Source organism: Eschrichtius robustus, chromosome 6, assembly GCF_028021215.1.
Source record: "Eschrichtius robustus isolate mEscRob2 chromosome 6, mEscRob2.pri, whole genome shotgun sequence".
In the NCBI taxonomy this organism is placed as follows: Eukaryota; Metazoa; Chordata; class Mammalia; order Artiodactyla; family Eschrichtiidae; genus Eschrichtius; species Eschrichtius robustus.
In genome coordinates this window covers 25142921-25165011 of record NC_090829.1, presented here as the reverse complement: position 1 = coordinate 25165011, position 22091 = coordinate 25142921, and the positions used below count along the sequence as shown (strand labels likewise).

Here is a 22091-nt window from a genome sequence, read left to right as displayed (position 1 = left end):
ACTGTGAGAAGCATTACTATACAAAACTATCAATTATATTATTTTATCAATAGTAAAATCAAAGAGTTCTATGACTTTTTTCAGGAAAGTTTCTGAATTTGTGACTTCTCTCTGATTAGATGACTCACTTGAAATTCTGGCCTTCCCACTGTAGTTTCCTCAATTTTAAAACCTCAAACTTAAGAGTTGTGAAGGAAGTATTACACCTGAAACTAACACGATATTGTAAACCAATTATACTTCAATTAAAAAAAAAAGTTGTAAAGAAAATTTTCTCCTCTTCTTCACATGATCCCATCTTGGCCCAGAGAGAAGGATGCATTCACCCATATTTCTGTCCTCTCAGAATAGTTATGGTGAGAAAGCTTGTGCCCCTCCCTCCACCTGCTGTGGGCAGAGCGTGATACTCACTGGGCCATATTGGTTGTGAGGACTGTGTCCATAAAAAGAGGAGGGGGCCACCTTAATCTCTGTGACCCCCTGGGCTCTCAGGTGTAAACAGGCTTACCTGCACTTCTGTGGCCAAGCAGTAAGCCCACCTGGGTAGCGCCCTTCCACGGGCATCAGTCCCTGCTGGAGACAGTACACAATGCAGCCTGGTCCTTGCAGCTGACTGGGTAAGTGGACACAGAGTCCTATCTGCAACCTGGACACAGCCCCAGGGTAAACGTGCAGATCCTAGATCTAAGAAAACTTCAGGTCAAAGCTGTAGTCTCCAACATGTTTTAGCAGAAGCCCTGCTAAACCATTCATACAATTGGCTATGTGTTCTTTACGTGTTTGCTTTATCAGTCAGCACTCTGAAGGGGAGCAGAATAGGATTTTAGATCTAAAAGACCTCTAAAATAGGCTGGGAAGCAAGTATATACATAAGATGGGCATGTGGGCAGCAAAAGGCAACCTAGGGAGACTGAGGATCTCAGTGTAAGCCTCAGTGGTCAGCTTGGGCTGGGGCAGCTCCCAGTGGTTTATTATACAGCCATAGCTGGTACATAAGGCACGGGATGCTCAGAATCAGAGTTCTGGTTGAATGCCACCTCAAAACACGTGGTCGTCACTATGTGAGGCCTTTTTAGACATTTGTAGAAAGAATGATTGCTACTTTCGTAGTGTCTTTTTTCTCCATATAGTGCTTGGGGCACAGGACACTAATGTGTTCGTTCTGACCTCCAGTTTGTTAGCATCAGGCCTGAGTAGCAGCTCCAGATAAGTTCCAAATCTTACAAATAGTTCTCTTGGGCTCATGAGGCTCCATTATAGGATTTTGGAAATATACAACCTCTACCTTTGGGTTGTAAATTGGCTCTGAAATGGGTATTTTAACAATTCTGCTCATCGGTGTGGATTTATCCCAACTACAGCTTCAACCATGGAAGGGTAGTGCAACAGGCAAAGAGGAATATGGAATTTCTCCAAAGGAGCTATGTCACCTTTTTAAGCTGGAGTAGAGCTCAAAACAAAACCATCCTCATTATGAACCAAAGGCTAGTAGGAACAATTTCAAGATTTCCTTCCAGGACACTCTGTCATTTGGAATTTGGTTTGCTTAGTGATACATTGAGGAAAGAAAAATGGAAAGAGGTTTGATCTTACAATCAAAACATCAATGAGAAAAAGTAAAAGCAAAATGAAGGCATACACACTGAGAGTATAGATAGAGATGGAGAATGAACTTTCACCTTTGAAGAAAGGTTGAATTCTTGAAAAAAGATGTTAACTGGGAAAAAGGGAAATATTTTAGTTTTTACTCAATCAAGGAGTTTGGGGAGCTCATGAAACCAAATAAAGGAAATGAGATTGAGAGAGCTAACTGGATTAATTCTCCCAGTGAGAGCCCAGATAGAGAATACTGTTGAGAGTGAAACTTCCCCTTCCTCCCCTCCCCTTCCCTCCCCATCCCTTCCCTTCTCTTCTCTTCTTTTCCTTTCCCTTTCATTTCTCCGCCTCCTCCTTCTTCGTATTTAAAAAAAAAACACATTTTAATTACAGAAATTTCCTAACAAACACAAAAGAAGAGAGAATAATATGATGAACCTCCACGTGTTCATCTCTCAGCTCCAGCAGTTATAAACATATGGTCATTCTCATTTCATCTATACCTCTCCATTCCTCCCCCAGACCCTTATCCCCTGCTGGATTATTTTAAAGTTAATTTCAGACACCATATAATTTCATTTGTATTGTCTTAAAGAAATAAGGATTTAAAAAGCAAAATTTAACCACAAGGTTCTTTCATATCTAAAAATATTAATAATAACTCTAGGAGCTAATAACCTATTATACCAAAGTTCCAGGATACAATGTTAATATGCAAAAGTCAATTGCTGTCCTATACACAAACAATGAGCAAGTGAAATTTGAAATAAAAAATACAATATCATTAACATTAGCACCCCTCCCCCCCAAAAAGAACTACTTAGGTATAAATCTAAAAAAAAAAAAATGTATAAGACCTAGATGAAGAAAACTATAAAACTCTGATGAATAAAATCAAAGAACTAAATAAATGGAGATATATTCCATGTTCATGAGTGGGAAGACTCAATATTGTCAAGATGTCAGTTCTTCCCAACTTGATCTGTAGATTTAATCAAAATTCCAGCAAGTTATTTAATGGATATGGCCATGCTCATTCTAAAGTTAATATGGAGAGGAAAAAGTCCCAGAATAGCCAAAACAGTACTGAAGGAAAGGAACAAAGTTGGGGAACTGACACAACCCAACTTCAACACTTGCTGTAAAGCTACAGTAATCAAGATGGTGTGATATTGTACAATATGGGGAATATAGCCAATATTTTATAATAACTATAAATGGAGTATAACCTTTAAAAATTTTGAATCACTATGTTGTAAACCTATAACTTACATAATATAGTACAGAAACTATACTTCAATTAAAAAAAAATAACTTGGTATTGGCAAATAACAGATTAATAGAACAGAACATAAAGCCCAGAAAGAGCCACTCATAAATATAGTCAACTGGTCTTTTTTTTTTTTTGAAGTTATAACTCACATTTTTATTAATAATATTTATTCATTTTAACAATATTTCTAAGTTTCAAGCCATGTAATTTTTTGGTTTTGTGTTCAAATGTAGACTTTTCACTCTTACCTTCAGAGATGAGTTGCATAAATCAGTTGTTAAAAATACTAGATTCATCTGCTCTGACAATATTCCCTGCTAATTTAGTCATTTAAAGATTTAGCTTAACTTCTAAAACTAAAACATACTGCACCTTTCTTTGTGAAATAAGAACTAGCCATTTTATTCAAGAGTACTGATGTCCGACTATAGATAACTTTGTTACAAAGTTGCCATTATTTAGAAACAAGACCAATAAGTCAAGACAATCATTAAGTCCTACAACAGAAGTGTGAATTAATAAATGTAACTGAGAACCACTAAGTCAATGAATAATGACCAAATCATATACTTTGCTCAGTTGTTTTAAAAATCATTCAGCTGTACTTGTGACTGACAGATGCCACTAGCATGACATCAGGCCCAATAGGCATACATAATAACTTTGGTTGAACACAATTATTTAGTTATTATAAAGTTATTAAATACATAATAACTTTTACTGTGTCCATGTGCAGAAAAGAGTTACCATGGCAGGCCTGACACTGTTCTCCTTAGAAAGGCCTGCTTACAAGGCTGGCCCTTAGCTGGCATCAGAACCTGGATTTGGGGATCATTCCCGCCATTCCCTAATTGATGAGAGCCGCTCACTGCGCCTATAAACTGTCTGGGTAAACCAGGTGGTTTGTGTTCAACACCTGCTTTCCTTCTGGGAGTCTGGAATTTTGGTACATGCTATGCAGAGGCTGCCACGTGACCGACTCCCAGTTAAAAGTCTGAGGACTGAGTCTCAAACGAGTTCCCCCGGAGACAACATTTCACACGTTGTCACAATTCAACCATGGTGGAATTAAGCTCACGCTGAGTGACTCTACCAGGAGAGAACTCTAGGAAGCTTGCACCTGGTTTCCTCTGGACTTCATCCCATGTGCCTTTTCCTTTTGCTGGTTTTGCTCTAATAAATCTTAGCCATCAGTATGACTATATGCTTAGTACTATGAGTCTTTGTAGGAAATCACCAAACCCAGGGGTGGTCTTGGGGACCCTGATGCAGTCCAGTGTAGGTCCAAAGAAGAGGACTTGTGCCTTAAATCCCTTTATATTTCTTAGAATATATAACATACTCTTATACATAACAGATACTCATATTTTGTGATTTTATATATTATCCTCCTAATATACCCAAACCAGTCTAAAGATGTGTTGAATCTCTACTTCAGTGTGTAGTCAACAGATCTTTGACAAAGGAGCAGAAGTAATAAAATAGAGCAAAACCAGTCTCTTCAGTAAATGGTGCTGAAATGCCACAGACTGGGAGAAAATAGTTGCAAAAGACATCTGATAAAGGACTGCTATCCAAAATATAAAAAGAACCCTTAAAACTCAACAATAGAATAATAAACCACCCAAGTAAAAATAGGTAAAAGATTTGAACATAGAGCTCAACAAATAAGATATACAGATGACAAATAAGCATATGAAAAGTTGCTCCATATCATATGTCATCAGGGAAATGCAAATTAAAACAGCAATGAGATACTACACACTTATTAGAATGGTCAAAATTTGGAGCACTGACAACACCAAATGCTGAGGAGAATGTGGAGTAATAGGAACTCTCATTTATTGTTGGTGCAGCTACTTTGGAAGACAGTTTGGCAGTTTTTTAGAAAACTAAACATAATTTTACCATATGATCCAGCAATCCTGCTCCTTGGTATTTATCCAAAGACGGTGAAAACTTATGTCCACACGAAAACTTGCACATGGATGCTTATAGCAGCTTTATTCATAATTGTCAAAACTTGGAAGCACCAAGATGTCCTTCAGCAGGTGAATAAATAAATAAACCGTGGTACATCCAGACAATGGAATATTATTCAGTGCAAAAAAAAAAATAAGCTATCAAGCCCTGAAAAGACATGGAGGAATCTTAAATGCATATTACTAAGTGAAAGAAGCCAATCTGAACATGCTACTTGCTGTATGAGCCAACTATATGACATTATAGGAAAAGCAAAATTATGGAGATAATAAAAAGATCAGTGATTGCTAGTGAGGGGCAGGGGGTGAGGAGAGGGGAAGTATGAATAGGCAGAGAACAGAGGATTTTTAGAGCAGTGAAAAAATTCTGTATAATATTATAATGATGGATATATGCCATCATACATTTGTCCAAACCTGTGGAATGGACAACTCCATGAGTGAACATTAAGGTAAACTGTGGACTTTGGGTGATTATGTTGTGTCAATGTAGGTTCATACTTGGTAAAAAATATACCATTCTGATGAGTGATGTTGATAATAGGGAGGCTATGCATGTGTGTGGGCAAACTATATATCTCTGCACCTTCCTTTTAATTTTTTTGTAACACCTAAAACTGTTCTAAAAACTGTCTTTAAAAATATTAGCAATAATTCCCTCATATTATGCGTGTATTATTATCCATATATTTATGGACATTTCATGGAAATGCTGTATTGGGTGGTTGCAGAAAAATTGGGTACGGGGACTTTCCTGGTGGTGCAGTGGTTAAGAATCCACCTGCCAATGCAGGGGACATGGGTTCAGTCCCTGGTCCGGGAAGATCCCACATGCTGCGGAGCAGCGAAGACCATATGCCACAACTACTGAGCCTGTGCTCTAGAGCCTGCATGTCACAACTACAGAAGCCTGCACGCCTAAAGCCCATGCTCCACAACAAGAGAAGCCACCTCAGTGAGAAGCCCGCGCACCACAAAGAAGAGTAGCCCCCGCTCGCCACAACTAGAGAAAGCCCGCGCGCAGCAACAAAGACCCAATGTAGCCAAAAATAAATAAATTTTTTTAAAAAGAAAGAAAAAGTGGACAACATTTATGATAGAAGGACTGGGAAGATTAGCAGAGAATACATTAAACATTGTTTGATGAGTCCGAAGGTAACAGAGTCATTTCAGGTGGCAAACTCGTATGGCCATTGTTTGGGGGAAGATGTCCAGGAAAATCATAGGGTTAGGACTCTGAGCAAAGATTTAGGGAAGATGAGGTACAGTGAAGGGGAGCCTGGTAGGTTTAAAAGAGATCAATTCCAGGCCAGGGTCAGGTGCTAGACTGATGGAAGGTACTTATGGGTAGAATTATCGAGCTTGGGATGGTGAAGGTAATTGGATATGTTTGAGCAGTGAACACATTTGGCTGACCCAGAACTGACTGATTTCATTTAGGGGATCCCAGAACAACTGTCTGGTTTGAAAAAAAAAAGTCAGGAACTCTGATCCAGCAATAAGTGCTACCCAGGAGGAAAGAAAATTCAAAGCTCTGCTGAGCCTGCAGAGTTCATGGAAGAAGAGAAGGAAATGGAACATTAGGGGATATTAAACTGCTGTAGGAAAAGATGAAACTGAATGAATAGCTCTGCTACCAATGATGTGGGAAGAGAGACGTTCAAGGTCTGAAAAGTCCAAAAGCCAAGGAAAGGCAAGGTTTGGGGGGAAAGGACATGAAAAAGAACACAATGATCCTCATTTAGAACTATCCACAGAGGATTCAGTTAGGGGTGTACTGAGGATAATTCTTTAAATGAGGCCATCAGGGTGATAAGAGGGAACTGCATCTATAAGATATGGTTCCTTAGATTAAGGTTAAAGGAATCCCAGCTCCAAATCTGCTCCAGCACAGGCTAAAATCCTTTTGAGTTTCTACTGGGAATGCAGAAATAGAGAAGGAAAGAGGTTGAGTTTACATAGAATGTTAGGTCATGAATGTGCTTAGAAGGGGATGAAGGCAGTATCACTAGACAGAGTTCAGGCTCTGAGAGGAACTGGATCCTCTAAAAGCAGCAATCAAGAAGGAAATAAAAATATAGTTAAAATTTTTTATTGTGGAAATTTTGAATTACACATAAAAATAGAATAATATAACATTCCCATTATGCAGTCACAGCAACCATAAAATTGTTGCCATTCTTATTTTAACTATTCCTTCACATGATTTTATGGTGGACTGGGTTAAAGGTCCAGATGTTTATTATTTCATTAGTAAATAACTAAGAGGTTTTCAACATACAGGACAGACACAGAGCGGACCAATGAAGCCTTGGGTTAATCTGGAGTACTGGACTAGAGGTGTCACCCCTGCACATTTCAGAGTTTTAGAAGATACCATTTTATTTTATTTTTAAATTTCTTTATTGAACTATAGTTGATTTACAGTATTGTGTTAGTTTCAGGTGCACAGCAAAGTGATAAATTTTATATATATATATATATATATATATATATATATATATATATATATATATATAGTGATATCTATCTACATATATATATATATATATATATATATATATATATATATATACACTCTTTTTCGGATTCTTTTCCATTATAGATTATTACAAGATACTGAATCTAGTTCCCTATGCTATACAGGAAATCCTTGTTGTTTATCTATTTTATGTATAGTAGTGTATATCTGTTAATGCCAAATTCTCAATTTATCCCTCCCCACCCTTTCCCCTTTGGTAACCATAAGTTTGCTTTCTATGTTTGTGAGTCTGTTTCTGTTTTTAAATAAGTTCATTTGTACTATTTTTTAGATTCCCCATATAAGCGATATCATATGATATTTGTCTTTTCTCTGTCTGACTTACTTCACTCAATATGACAGTCCCTAGGTCCATCCATGTTGCTGCAAATGGCATTATTTCATTCTTTTTTATGGCTGAGTAATATTCCATTGTGTATATATACCACATCTTCTTTATCATTCATCTCTTGATGGACACTTAGGTTTCTTCCATGTCTTGACTATTGTAAATAGTGCTGTTATAAACATTGGGGTGCGTGTATCTTTTTGAATTTGAGTTTTCATCTTTTCTGGATATATGCCTAGGAGTGGTATTGCTGGGTCTTATGGTTATTCTATTTTTAGTTTTTTAAAGGAATCTCCATACTGTTTTCCATAGTGGCTGTACGGATTTACATTCCCACCAACAGTTTAGGAGAGTTCCCTTTTCCGTACACCTTCTCCAGCATTTATTATTTGTAGAATTTTTGAAGATGGCCATTCTGACTGGTGTCATTGTAGTTTTGATTTGCATTGCTTTAATAATTAGTGATGTTGAGCATCTTTTCATGTGTCTGTTGGCCATCTGTATGTCTTCTTTGGAGAAATGCCTATTTAGGTCTTCTGCCCATTTTTTGATTGGGTTGTTTGTTATTTTGATATTGAGTTATATGAATTGTTTGTATATTTTATAAATTAATCCCTTGTCAGTTGCATCATTTGCAAATATTTTCTCCCAGTCTGTAGGCTGTCTTTTTGTTTTGCTTACGGTTTCCTTTGCTGTGCAAAAGCTTGTAAGTTTGATTAGGTCCCATTTCTTTATTTTTACTTTTACTTCTTTGGCCTTGGGAGACTGATTTAAGAAAATATTGCTACGATTTATGTCAGAGAACGTTTTGCCTATATTCTCTTCTAGGACTTTTATAGTGTCATGTCTTATATTTAAGTCTTTAAGTCATTTTGAGTTTATTTTTGTGTATGGTGTGAGGGCGTGTTCTAACTTCACTGATTTACATGAGGCTGTCCAGCTTTCCCAACACTACTTGCTGAAGAGACTGTCTTTTCTCCATTGTGTAGTCTTGCCTCCTTTGTCAAAACTTAATTGACCATAGGTGTGTGGGTTTATTTTTGGGCTCTCTATCCTGTTCCATTGATCTATATGTCTGTTTTTGTGCCAATATCATGCTGTTTTGATTGCTTTAGCTTTGAAGTATTGTCTGAAGTCTGGGAGGATTATGTCTCCAGCTTTGTTCTTTTTCCTCAGGACTGCTTTGGCAATTCTGGGTCTTTTGTGGTTCCATACAAATTTTGGGATTATTTGTTCTGGTTCTGTGAAAAATGTCAATGGGTAATTTGATAGGGATTGCATTAAATCGGTAGATTGCTTTGGATAGTATGGCCATTTTAGCAATATTAATTCTTCCAATCCAAGAGCATGGGATATCTTTCCATTTCTTTGAGTCATCTTTGATTTCTTTTATCAATGTTTTATAGTTCTCAGCATATAGGTCTTTCACTTCCTTGGTTAGGTTTATTCCTAGGTTTTTTGTTTTTTTTTTTTAACGTGATTTTAAACAGGATTTTTTTTTTACTTTCTCTTTCTGATATTTCATTGTTAGTGTAAAGAAATGCAACAGATTTCTGTATATTAGTCTTGTATCCTTGTACGTTGCTGAATTCATTTATTAGTTCTAATAGTTTTTGTGTGGAGTCTTTAGGGTTTTCTATATAAAGTATCATGTCATCTGCATATAATGACAATTTTACCTCTTCTCTTCCAATTTGGATACCTCTTATTAATCTTGTCTGATTTCTGTGGGTAGGACTTCCAATACTATGTTGAATAGTAGTGGTGAAAGTGGGTCTCCTTGGCTTGTTCCAGAATTTAGTGGGAAGGTTTTCAGTTTTTCTCTGTTGAGTATTATATTGGCTGTGAGTTTGTAATAAATGGCTTTGATTATGTTGAGATATGTTCCCTCTATACCTTCTTATACCTTCTTTGGTGAGAGTTTTTATCATGAATGGATGTTAAATTTTATCAAATGCTTTTTCTGCAAGAAGATAGCATTTTAAATGCCTCTTTCTAATGGTGAGACAATATATCCAAGTGAATTTTCCCATCATTGCAGGAAACACGGTATGACCATTAATGGGCAATTTCTCCCTTGTGGGTTTAAATTTGCTGGAAATGGCCTCTGGACCACATGCCCAGATTGATGTCTGTCGGTTAGCCTGAAGCCAAAATATTTTATCTATAACTGTGTTTTCTTCATGTGCCTGTCTTTCCCTAGGATAAAACTCTCAGCAATGTTCTGCAGATAACAAAAATACAGACCTAGATTGTACTGTCTACAAAACTCTGGACAGATAATTTTGCTTGGGATAATGCTGTGGTGGCACAGGAGTTGCTTGCTTGTATTTTCTAAACTTTGTTAGAATAAGTCTGGTGCTGTGATTCTCAGGCACAGCAGAATGCATGAGTAATTTGTAATTGGGTAAATTCAACTTTGTAGCTGCTGAAGAAGCTATAATTATTCTAGTGCTTCAGAGATGGCGCACAACACTGCAGCTGCTAAAAGAAAGCTGGCCACATCAGAGTGAGATGAATCCGTTAAACCCTGAAAGAGACAGAAAAAAAAATTGAATTTAGTTTACAAGGAGAAGGGGAATTTGATTTAGAATATTAGTACTTTCTCTCATAATTTAACAATCAAATAATTAATATTCAAATTTGGGGTGTTTGAATGTTGTTTCTGTGGTGTGTTTTTTGAGTAGTTTTATGCTGGCACATGGAGCTTTTATACTTTTTTTAAGCTGTGAGTTGCATAATGTGGATCAACACAACTTACCAAAAAAAAAAAAAAAAAAAGAATTGAATAGGAGTGAGTTTTCATCCTTTGGTGTGTGGTGGAGTTAAGGCAAATTTAATGAGTTCTTATTCTTCCTCACAGCTTTTGGGAGCAGTAGTTAGACCACTCAACACACTGTCCCAGGTGGATGCAAAAGAAGCATCCTCTTGAACACAGGAGCATGATTGCTTAGATACAATGCTGATTTCCATTCTTGAGTGGGTCAGTCTGCTCCTGGTTGATCACAAGCCTGGCAGTGAAGTCTAACAAATACCTGGGGAGAGTTTATGGGGAACATTTCTGCTCCTATCCCCACATTTCCACACTGGTTCATGCAGGAGAAAACTTCTACCTATGCTTCTGACCTTTTGCAAGTGCCATGAAGGAGCTTCTGCTTCACTCTTGATCCCTTGGAACAAGAATGTTCAGTGGGTGATCCAGGCATCACATGGGCTGGGCCACGCCTTATTAGAGGGGAGTTTCCTGGGCTTAGGAGCAGAGAAGTCTGAACCGTTTCTTTCTTTGACTACTACAGTCAAGGTGAGCCCAGAAGGTTAAGGGGTGGTTGAAGCCCTAACATTCTTTCTTTCTTTTTCCTGCTGTGCCTCTGCAGGAGACCTCCTTAAAACAGGCTGAGTGCATGGATGTGTATTCTGCTCTGCTGATAAGGTCTTACATCATTAGGTGTGTCTCTGAATGTGGTCTCCTCAGCCTCTTTGTAGATTTGGGATGAGGTGGGAGACTTGTGGTCTAAGCCACCTTCTCAAACATAGTTCACAAAAATTTTATATTTCAGATGTGACTATTTTGTTCAGTTATTTGTTTTGCGTGTATTCTCCTTTGGTTAAGATGGTGGCAGGGAGGAACTGTGAGGTTAGGCTGCTCACGGAGCCTAACAATTCCAACAGAACGATTCCATTTTTCACATGGAGATGAATCTAGCTATTATAGTAGATTGGTGGAATCCAATACTGTTTCTATCTCGAATTGCTGACAACCAATTGATTCTGCTCTTTCCAAATTCAATATTTCTTAATTAGAGTGCCTTAACAGACAAGGTTTAAGTAAGTTGAAAGTAGAGTTAAAAAGGCATTTTTGTTTTAAAAAAAAGATTCTTCAGTTAACATTTAAAAACTTATATAGTTTATAGTCCCTCAGTTTTGAAGCCTAAATGTACTGAAGAAAAATTCTTCTTTTAACAAGGATACTAAGAGTGAATAAATATTCAAAGTTATCTATTCTTTTAAAAGTAATTTTGTTGAAGAACCTGGGAACCTGGAAGACCTGCTATAACATAATGTTCTCTGTTACAGCTTAATTGAGATTTATAAGCCCTGATAATATTTTGGGGAATAGTTCTCTCCCCCACCCAATGTCTAAGAGACACTTCTGTCAAAATCTGCTTGGCATTTATGTACTTCATTTCAGAAAAATATTTCCAAGTTTATACAACTTCATGTTGTTGGGAGCTCTGTCTTCTCTCCTCCTGTGTACGTTTCTCTAACTGGAGAAATATGCAGAGACCAGAGAGAGGTGAGGGGCATGGTGCCTTTCTTTGTTAGTTTATATAAAATTTTAATAATTTAATGGAGAAGTGATAGGGCAAACTATCAATATATTTCAGCTAATGAGGTCAGAGTTATTAGTTTGTAAGACACAGAATAGAAGTTACATCCTAAGAGAAATGTGAATTTATCTTGTAGACACTTAGGAGATCAAAGGAATGAATTTTCTCAGGTCTTTGATCACAGAAACTTTGCATTAAAACTATCAATAGATGCACGTTGGAGTGTCAGTTCTCCATCTCGTCCTCCCTTGTCCTTGGCTCCAGAGCTCATACTTCTTTCCAGCTCTGAAGTCTCCATCCTGGGTTGTGGGGAGGTTTCAGCCACTGTGGCCAGCCTGCACTTACCCTGCCTTGTGAAGAACTGACTGAACAAAATGAAAAGGCAGTGAGTGAAATTTTTCTCACAACTTACCCTTCAGTATGTTCAAGACAGAAGAGGGGACCAATGGACCGAAGCTTGTTACTTTTTTTTTAACTTTTTAAAAACTGAGATATAATTGACATGTAACATTTATTATTTCTTACAGTGGTACCCTCTACAAAAGAAAAGGGGTGATATGCTGTGGATAGAAGTCTAGGAACAAAGAAAGAGAAGAGGCAGAATTAGGAATCAAGGGATGTTCATCTGGGGCCCTCGTCACTCTGAGGCTTTAGCTGTGAGGCCCTTTGATGGCACAGGGATGACATGGCTAGATCACAGGCAAAGTGCCAGCCTTGCCTCCCTTCAGCTCTGCACAGCTTTGGGACCCTTCAATGAAGCAATGCTTAAATAAAAATAGTGGGATCCAGTATATGTTTGCTGGGACAAAGCCAGCAAGTGGCATCTAGTGCAAGTGTAAGACGATTCCCCTTTTCTCTGGTCATCACTGGTTTGGGGTCCTTATTATGTCCTTGTGTACATCAAGGATGAACAATCTAGAGATAAGACCTCACCTTGGAAAACAGTAAGGTCTGTACCCCAGTTTTCCTTCCTCAGAGCATGGCTGGAACTTGGTGGGGTAGAAGAAGGACGAGATCCTCATTCATGCACACATGTTTCTATATATGAGCTGTTTAATGAAATTATACAAGCCCTCTCATTCTCACTAGTTTTCAGTGAACTTTATTTCACTTTGCTGCCATAATGAAGAGCAGTGGAAAAAAAAACATGCAGTTGGGGGTTATGTCCTGGGTTCATGGTCCTTGGTCCCATAGCCTCAGAGTCTGAAGAGGAAAACCAGGTATTAGGCAGTGAATGTCTTTGGGACTTAATACTGTCCAAGTGTTTACATGGAATTTAACTTTCTGTGAAAGTTTTGAACTTTCATTTCTCTGTGGGAATCTACTAATGGGTGCAGTTCATATTGTTCAAATCAGGGACATTTTTATGCTAACATGTGACTTTTGGAGGGTAGGGAAAGCTAAGATGTGTTAAAAGATAAACTGAAGCACATTAAAATTTTCAAGAGTTTATTGGTGCATACATGCATTCAAACTGGGGCAGCACCAAACTGAACATGATTAGGAGCACTCCACCAACAGAAGCTTAGAGAGAAGTTTTTGTAGAAAAGATAGGGAAACAAAGCAAGGACAGTAGTTGATTTGCTATAGCTTTCGTGGTTGCCTTATTGGGGAAATCTTAGTTGGCCGTTTGTGATTGGTTGTTCTTAAACTTCATTTTCTTGGATTTGAGCACATTGACTCTGGCTTAGGTTTGGTTTGCTTGCATAGGTGACCAAGGCATTAGCGTCACCGCAGTCTGATAGTTGCCTCATTTAATTACTTTAACAGGTGGATTTACGGAAAGTTTGAAAATAGAAGAGGGGGTGAATCTTCAGTTTAGTGCATTGTATGACCTTCAAGTAAACTTAATTACAGTCCTGTCCTGGTCTATTTTAGAACCTTTGGGGGCAAACTATGAAACTGCCATCTCACTGGTCTCAGAGAGGGATAAGTATCAGGAGAAAGGCCAAGTGAATGAGGGAATGGGATTTTCCTCTAACCCAGGGCCTGAATTGACTTAAGTGTTTTCTGTTAAGCCCGATGGTTGAGAGAGAACTAAGACTGGTCAGAGTGGGGCTCTAGGGAGCAGGGAAGAGGAACTCCCAGCATCTCTCCTCACCCTAGGAAAGTTTCCCTTCTCCATCCTCTGAGCCCACAATCTCCACTGTCCTCTCCAAGAATGAGGAACTCTCAAATGATTGGCTAGATTATGAAACACAGTCTAGGGGTTCTAACTGGTCACATTCACTAAGGGTGGGGTTATTATGCTACACGAAGTTATTTGGCTTGGAAGTCTCTTCTCTTCAAGATTTTCCTTCCATGAGACTAGATGGGCAAGCTGAGACAGGGGAATTTCACTGCATAAGCTCGGCCATCCTGTTTTTCTCTTTACTTCCTTCCTCTTACTGGCATGTTGCATCTTGCAGCAAGAACCTTTGACTCAGTGGCCAATAGGTGTTAAGATCTGAATTAAGGGACAATCAAGAATTATTCTTTGGGAGTATTTAAGTTTTGTATTTAAGTTTTGAGATCCCAACTTGGTCAGAGACCTGGTACTAAGGTTTATGTCACCAGCTAATAAAATACTGCCTTAATTTTTAATTGATATTCTTCTTGTGAATATCTCCCTCAGGAATCTCATAAAGAGCAGTCATTTTTGATAGTACAGGATTTGTAAATTTGGGGAACCTTGGCTATTAGGGTGACCAGTTGTGCTGGTTTGCCTGTGACTGAGGAGTTTCCTGGGATACAGGACTTTCAGTCCTAAAACCACGAAAGTCTCTAACAAGGCAAGGTGAATTGATCACCCCAGCTAAAATGCCATCTTAACGCCACTAAACCCTGTGTGTAAATTTAACCCCTACTGGCTGTGCAACCTTGGATATATTACCAACCCTCTCTGAGCCTTAAGTGCCTCACACATAGGGTTTTTATGACTATTACATTAAATTAAATTTCCCAGCATACTTCCTGGCTCATAGTAGATTCCAAAGTAATATGTGCTTCTTCATTTTCTTATTTTTCTTGGTACATAAGAATATTAAATGATATTCTGAGAAGAAAACACAAGATAGGAGGAATTGAAATACTTTTCTGAATGGAAGAATTGGAAAAGTTTCCTAAGCCCCCTTTTCTTTTCAGCTTTCCATCCTAATGTTAAACAGTATCAGGATTGGACAATGGAATAGTGAATGTATTCCATTCCTGGAATGAACCAGGGGCCACATGTTCAAATGACAGTAGGGGTCATGCAGGGGACATAAATGAGTGAAATAGAATGAATGGGACTTGTGGCAAACAGGAAACCCTTCAGCCTTAACAGGTTGTGGCCACATGGGAAGGAAGGTCCAGTGTGCCAGGTCTTACCAGTTTTTTTCTAGAGAAACCATGTGTCTGATATTTTTATGTGAAATATACCTTTTTTCATATGTTGACATCAAGTTTAGGATTTTTAACCAATGAAAACATTCCATAGGCCTTTAATCCTGTCACTGAGTTGCTTCATTGGGTAAGAGAGTAAAATTGGATGTCGTAATAAGACAACCAAAGAAAGTTTATTCTGGCCAGATGGAATAATCATCATTATTAAAAGGAAACCAAAGTAATTAAGTGATGACTGAAAAGAAAAAGAAAAAAGAAGATAGGAAATTGCCACGTTTTGAATTTGGGTTATCTTGTAAATCTAACAACTCGAGACTAAACCTGAGGGGTTGCAAAATTGTAAAGGTAGAACCTGCTAGCAAAGCTTCATGAAATGCTTGCAAGCATTATCTGACAGATTTCAAAACAGTTTGAATATTAGTCATCACGGATATGTCTGCCAAAAAGGGTAGTGTGTTAAAAGAACATCTGCAGCCCACATAAATACCCCCTGCTGAGTTAAACTCAGGAAATCAGCTTCAAAAGTTGCAGAAGGCAAAGAAGCTGAAACAGCAGAGTTTTGTATTAAGTGGTTGATAGACTTTCTCTGTGGGTAAAACTGTTATTGAGGAGCTAGTTTAGCCCCCAATATACTGTGTGTTTGACCTCTAGCTTTTGGTGACAAGATATTCTAAGGCTCTATTTGGACTCATCCTACTCAATGAATCACTTACACCATATAAATTGAATACTAATTCCGTCAAGTATGGGGATACTAGATGATTATTCCAACCCCTGAGTTATAATAATATCATGAAATGATGAAGAACCTCACTTAACCCTGTATCTAATTGTATCATAAGACCAATAAGGCAAACGAATCACAACAATTACTAAGAAACAGCAGAGCCTATGGTAGTGTTATCTTGATCTTTTTCAAAAAGCATAAGAATATTAATTCAAACAGAACTAACCTGCCACATGCAAGATGATCTGAAGAATCATCACTGTCTGTGCCCTGGAATTCTGGAAACTTCATTGTTGGTGGCAGACTATTCCTCAGTGAGCCACATTGTTTTGCATATAGGACAGAGGAGGAGACTTGTGATCCGTGGCAGATTCTGTGGATCCTGAATGTCTGGACCAGGAGCTTTACAAAGAGAAATCCACAAATGTGGCATTACTGGGAATGGCTGTATGGTTTCTTCCTTCAAAGACACGTGTTTAGTTTCTTTTCTTTTTTGACTGAACATATAAAAACAGCACACAGCTGTAGAGATAGGACAAAATTCTTTTTGTCTTGTGCTTTCATTTATTCTTGTTAAAAGAAAAGCAATTGATTCAGAGTTTAAATGCTGCTCTTGTGACTACCAGTTATATAAAACCAGAGAGAGAGACAGTCATATAAAAAATTATTTCTTACTTCTAAACTTAAAAAAAAAATCCTTGTGAAATCATTTTCAGTCTGTCCCCATCACATTGCTAGGCTTTGGTTGGAAAGGAAAAATCTCACATGTGAGTGAGGTTATGATTCAGGAATTGGCTTTTTGAATTTAGAAAATGTTGGTGATGTAAGGTGATCTGCTTTATTATTAATCCACAATTCACCTCTTATGCAGCTTAAGAAGACTTGTTCTAAACGATAAGATCATGACTCAAGATCTCAGAATGACTGATAGCAGGTTTGTCCGATATGAAAGTTAATTTCATGGAATGAATCATTTAAAGACAGTAAGAGTCGATGATGAAACCACACTCTGGAGTTTGAAAAGAGACGAGGCTGCTTTAAGAGAGAAACAGGAAGTTGTAACTAGAAGCCATCTGAATACTAAGCCAAGGCAGAATGCTCATGAAGTAGCAACTTAAGTGGCAGTGTTATCCTGAAATCCTCAGGCAGCCAGACCGTCTTAGGCAAACCTTGATAAAACAGTCCCTATCCAGGTTTTTATCTAAGGAATCCCGAGTAGACTGGAAAATGGAGAGACAGCAAAGGTTCATGTCAGAGAGGGACGAATATCAGTTTCAACATCAGGGAGCGGTGGAGCTGCTTGTCTTTAATTTTTTGCTCATCCTTACCATTTTGACAATCTGGTTATTTAAAAATCATCGATTTCGCTTCTTGCATGAAACCGGAGGAGCGATGGTGTACGGTGAGTGCAGAAACTGTAGGATTGATGTGAAACTTGTTGCTTGGGCGTAATTAGAGACTTGTGTGCTCAGATCAAAGTACCGAAACTGGAGAAAACGTGCTGATTGAAATGTCATTAGCTTGATGAAAGGTGCTGCAGCATAATGAATGCTCATCTCTATCCAGATGAGCTGCCAAAATTTGCCTTGTCACAAGAGTAAATGTCACAGTCATGTTCTCACGCGGCACATAATGCGAGTCTGTTGACAGATGCAGGTCCATTGTCATGTGGGGAGACAAACAGGGCTAGCTGTTTGTTTTTGTAATGATAGATATTGGGAAGTCACAGAGAGCAGCCTTCTTTCACTGGAGGGGCTGATGAGTCCTAGAAATAACATCACTTAAACATGTATTGAGTAAATCCTCTTACATCAACTAGTTTCAAGAAGAAAACTTGAAGAAACGTATGTATTCCACCCCTGCTATTGGAGTAATTTTGTTCAAATCGATTTTAATTATATGAGCATGTTTTATTTTCTTATAATACACAAGTTTCTTTATGCAGTGCTCTTCATTTCTTAGCCCGATTTCATAATTTCTAGTTTATAATTATTGTTATTATTAGTATGATTTACTATGTACCTTCTTTTTTGGAGGGAGGGACAAGGTGTGGAAAAGAATTTAACCTTTTAAACTCCCAAGGTATTGCTCTTTCTGTGCAACTTACCACATCATTCCTTTCAGAAAGCTTAATAAAACGTGACAGAGATTATCCAGTCTGTACTCGCATCTTTTAAAGTAAAGTGTAAGACACTGGTAGTTTTAAAACTGATCTGATTTATGAAATAGTTTGCTTTACCACTCTTAGCCTGATAATGGATAGGAACTTTGAACACAATGGAAACAGCTGAGGCATTGTTATAAGTCCTAGTAAAGAATATACTTTTATATTTCACTTCCCTTATTTTGGAAGTCCTAAAGCCTTTTATACCCCTGAGGTTCAAGGAACAGGATCAGTGCACATTTTATATGCTAACCATATGATGTCCTGATGATAACAAAGTACAGTCATGATTTGAGACCATAAGAAATCGGATGCCTTAACTGGATCCCACTGTGAGATACTTGAGCTAGAAGGCAGAAGTTTTAGGCTAAGCAGTGTAATTTCTTTCAGGAAGCTGATGTGCTGGTCCATTCAGAGCACAGTTAAGTTCCTTTCCATTGAGGGACTTAAAACACATAACAAAACTCTCATTTGAGGGGAAAAACTTACAATCAGGTTAAAGAGAAATAGTCAAAGAGAAGGGAAGTGACACCACCAGATGTAAAGCCCTCGGCGCCAGTCACTGCCCTTCTCCACCATCAGTGGACCAGGCTTTCTACTGACTCTTCTAATAAATAATCAAAGAGGATAGAGGATGTAATCTGAGAAGCCAGAAACAATGTAATTCTTGGCATTAAATTAAAGGGCTATATATAGTTTAGCAAAACAACACTGGTTTTAAAATTATAAACCTTTATTAGAGGGAAAGATTTCTTCATAGCCCTGAATTTGATTGAACTATGACTCATTTACCAATTTCAGCTTATCTATGATGGAGATACTGTTTTGTAAAACTTTTGATTAAATTTTGGTGACCTATTAAAATTCAGACATACTTTGTACTCACAACACATAAATGTAACTTTTACTTTTTAACATGAAAATTCCCAGATTAACTTTAATCCTTAAAAACTGCATGAAATACTTTTAAGTTGTGGTTGAAGTCATAAAATATTAGCACATTTACTGTATAGCACAGGGAACTATATTCAATATCTTGTAATAAACTATACTGGAAAAGAATTTTTAAAAGATTTGGTTTTATATATACATATATATGTGTGTGTGTGTGTGTGTGTGTGTGTTTGTATATATATGTAAAACCGAATCGCTTTGCTGTACACCTGAAACTAATGCAATATTGTAAATCGACTATACTTCAATAAAGAAGAAAAAAAAAATTAGCACATTGAGCAATAGTTGAGATAGCGTTTCTCTAAATTGCTATTCTTAAGGCAGTTTAAGCTTAAGGTTTGTGTGGGATTAAGTTGAGCTGTCTGATTTCTGTCCTTCTTTTATAAATTTTTTATATGGGAGTTATTGAAAGCAAGTTCTGAAACACTGCAATGTCTAAGGATTATAAAAATTATGGAGACATCCATATATACGTATAACTATCCCATTACTAGAATTTTTAGTATCCTTGAGTTATCTTGAACTGTATAAATCAGTGAAAAGACTTTTATTTTAGTGTTGTTTAGTTTTTTTTTATTGGCATAGAATTATAATTGTTGGAATTTAAGGAGATCTTAAAGGTTATTTTCTCTAGCCACCTCATTATACAGAGGAAGAAACTAAATCTCAAAGAAGTGAACTTCCCCCAAACTGAATAGCCACTCATGGCGGCGTCCATGTGATTTTACTCATCCACATGTCTAATAAGGTTCATGTTCATCTCAAAAGAGTTCTCACTGATAATCTCTGAAAATAGTCCATATGGATAGCACTGGTGACATCTGATATTTCTTCTTCAGGGATGATCTAAATGTTATGTCTAAAATATTTATTAGGGACTTTCTGTCAGTGATGTAATAAAATCGTCTGAAATGACAACAGAGAAATAAGATGGGACATTCAGATAAACCTTTTTTTGTTGTTTTATTGGAGCATAATTGCTTTACAATGTTGTGTTAGTTTCTGCTGTACAACGAAGTGAATCAGCTATATGTATACATATATCCCCTCCCTCTTGGACCTCCCTCCCACCTAACCCCAACCCACTCATCTAGGTCACCACAGAGCACCGAGCTGAGCTCCCTGTGCTATACAGCAGGTTCCCACTAGCATGGTGAGGGGAAGGGAGATGCCAAGTGAATGAATCTCCCAGTAGCTATAACTGAATTTGAAATTCATATATTGGGAAGGAGTCAGAGATTGTAAGTCCAGCATCCTCATCTCACAGGTAAGGAAATGAAGACTTAGAGATATGAAGGTCATGTAATTAGCCACCAAGCTGGGCTATCTATCTATCTCTATTAAGAGATGCTGAAGATATTTTAAAATAAATAAATTCTTTCAATGATTGTCGTAGAGAGAAGATGTATCTGTGAGATCCAGATGCATCCTCATATTGTTTATGCTTTCAAGGTTAGTCAGATAGATTCTCTTTTCCAGAAAGTCCAAAAGAATGAAATTTCAGAGTAAGACCAAATAAAGGCCTTCATCACCAGAGGATGGAAGCCGTGGCTCTTGCGAGAGTTCTGCCAGGGGCCTGGTGATAATCAGTGGGGAAGAAAAGAAACAAAACTATGGTTCACGTTGAACTTTTAGAAGTTTTTTTTTATCTTAAAGGAGATGAACACTTGAAAGTAAACTGTACTTCAGTCATCTCCATCTTACAGACAGATATGCTTGTAATGAAACACCTTCTAAAATTGCTTGGTCCTGTACCTGACGCTTATCAATGAATTTGACTAACAGTTCCCCTACTGGACTGACTACTGCTCTTACTCTCGTCAACTATTTGTATAACGTTTCATTTTCCTCTGTATCAGAACCATAAATATTTTTCTAAGGCACTGGATTTCCTGTTTCAGCCCAGCCAGCCTTTTGCCTTTCTGTCACTATTCCGCCGATATGTGTCAGTTATCCTTTAGAAGACACACTAGATGTTGATGCATTTAATCTGTATATGGGGAAATCCAATTAAAAAATTTTAGGGAGCAGGGTCTTAGGAAATGAGCAATTAAATAAAAGTGAGGAGAAAAGTGATCAAACAGAACATTTAACTTCTCTTTTATAGTTATTGTTATAGGAACAATTTCCAAGTTGTTAACCTTATATGAAGTATTGTAGAGGCCAAGAAAATCATGGGTGGTGTTTGGTTTGACTCTGGAGTTCATTGGAGATAATTCTGATACTCCAGATACAAATAATCTATCTTTCTTGGTATCAAGCGTCCTAGGATGCTTTTAAAAATTAGTGGCAGCATTTTAACAATATTTTTGCTTCACCAGGAACAGTGGTTGGTAATTGTGTCTCATGACATTCTACAGCTCTCATTATTTCAAAATCAAAGGATTAGAATCCATAACTGGCTTACAGTATAAGCCATGATGATATTCATTTAAATTGGACTAAAAGCTTAAGAGACTATTAATGGTCAAAATATTGACTGGCAACAGATGGTGCACTTAGCGCTGCTCGCTTAGGGCCCTGTATCCATCATTGCTCGTTGTTCGTAAAAGAAAAATTGCTCCTTGTTCCCTGATAGCATTAACAATTCCATTACACATCACTGGGAGCTCCCTTACTTTGTAGGATATTCATAATGCCATGCATTTGAGGGTTGGGATCTGAGTTTAGGGACAAAACAATTTAAATCCCTTAGAATTCTACCTTTGATTTCACAGCCTTAAAATATAAGGGACAGTCTCCAAATACAAGGGGAAATCTTGCTCACTGTTTAGTGGGCTGAAGAGAAATTTTAAGCCACAAAGTTTAGATTTTGAATTCATTAAACTATATCA

At 37.6% G+C, this 22091-nt stretch overlaps 1 protein-coding gene across 8 annotated transcripts in view; it reads left to right on the top strand.

Moving 5' to 3' along the window:
- The window catches only part of SLC9A9 (solute carrier family 9 member A9), a 685705-nt gene that overhangs the window by 122898 nt on the left and 540716 nt on the right, over nucleotides 1-22091 (top strand). For 2 of the 8 annotated variants that reach the window (XM_068546047.1, XM_068546055.1), the window contains exon 1: nucleotides 17226-17541. The exons of the other annotated variants lie outside the window; for them this stretch is intronic. In XM_068546047.1, coding sequence (XP_068402148.1) covers nucleotides 17367-17541 — 175 coding nt within the window. In that variant the 5' untranslated portion in view covers nucleotides 17226-17366. Of the gene's footprint in view, nucleotides 1-17225; nucleotides 17542-22091 lie in introns of those variants that run through there. 8 annotated transcript variants of the gene reach the window in all.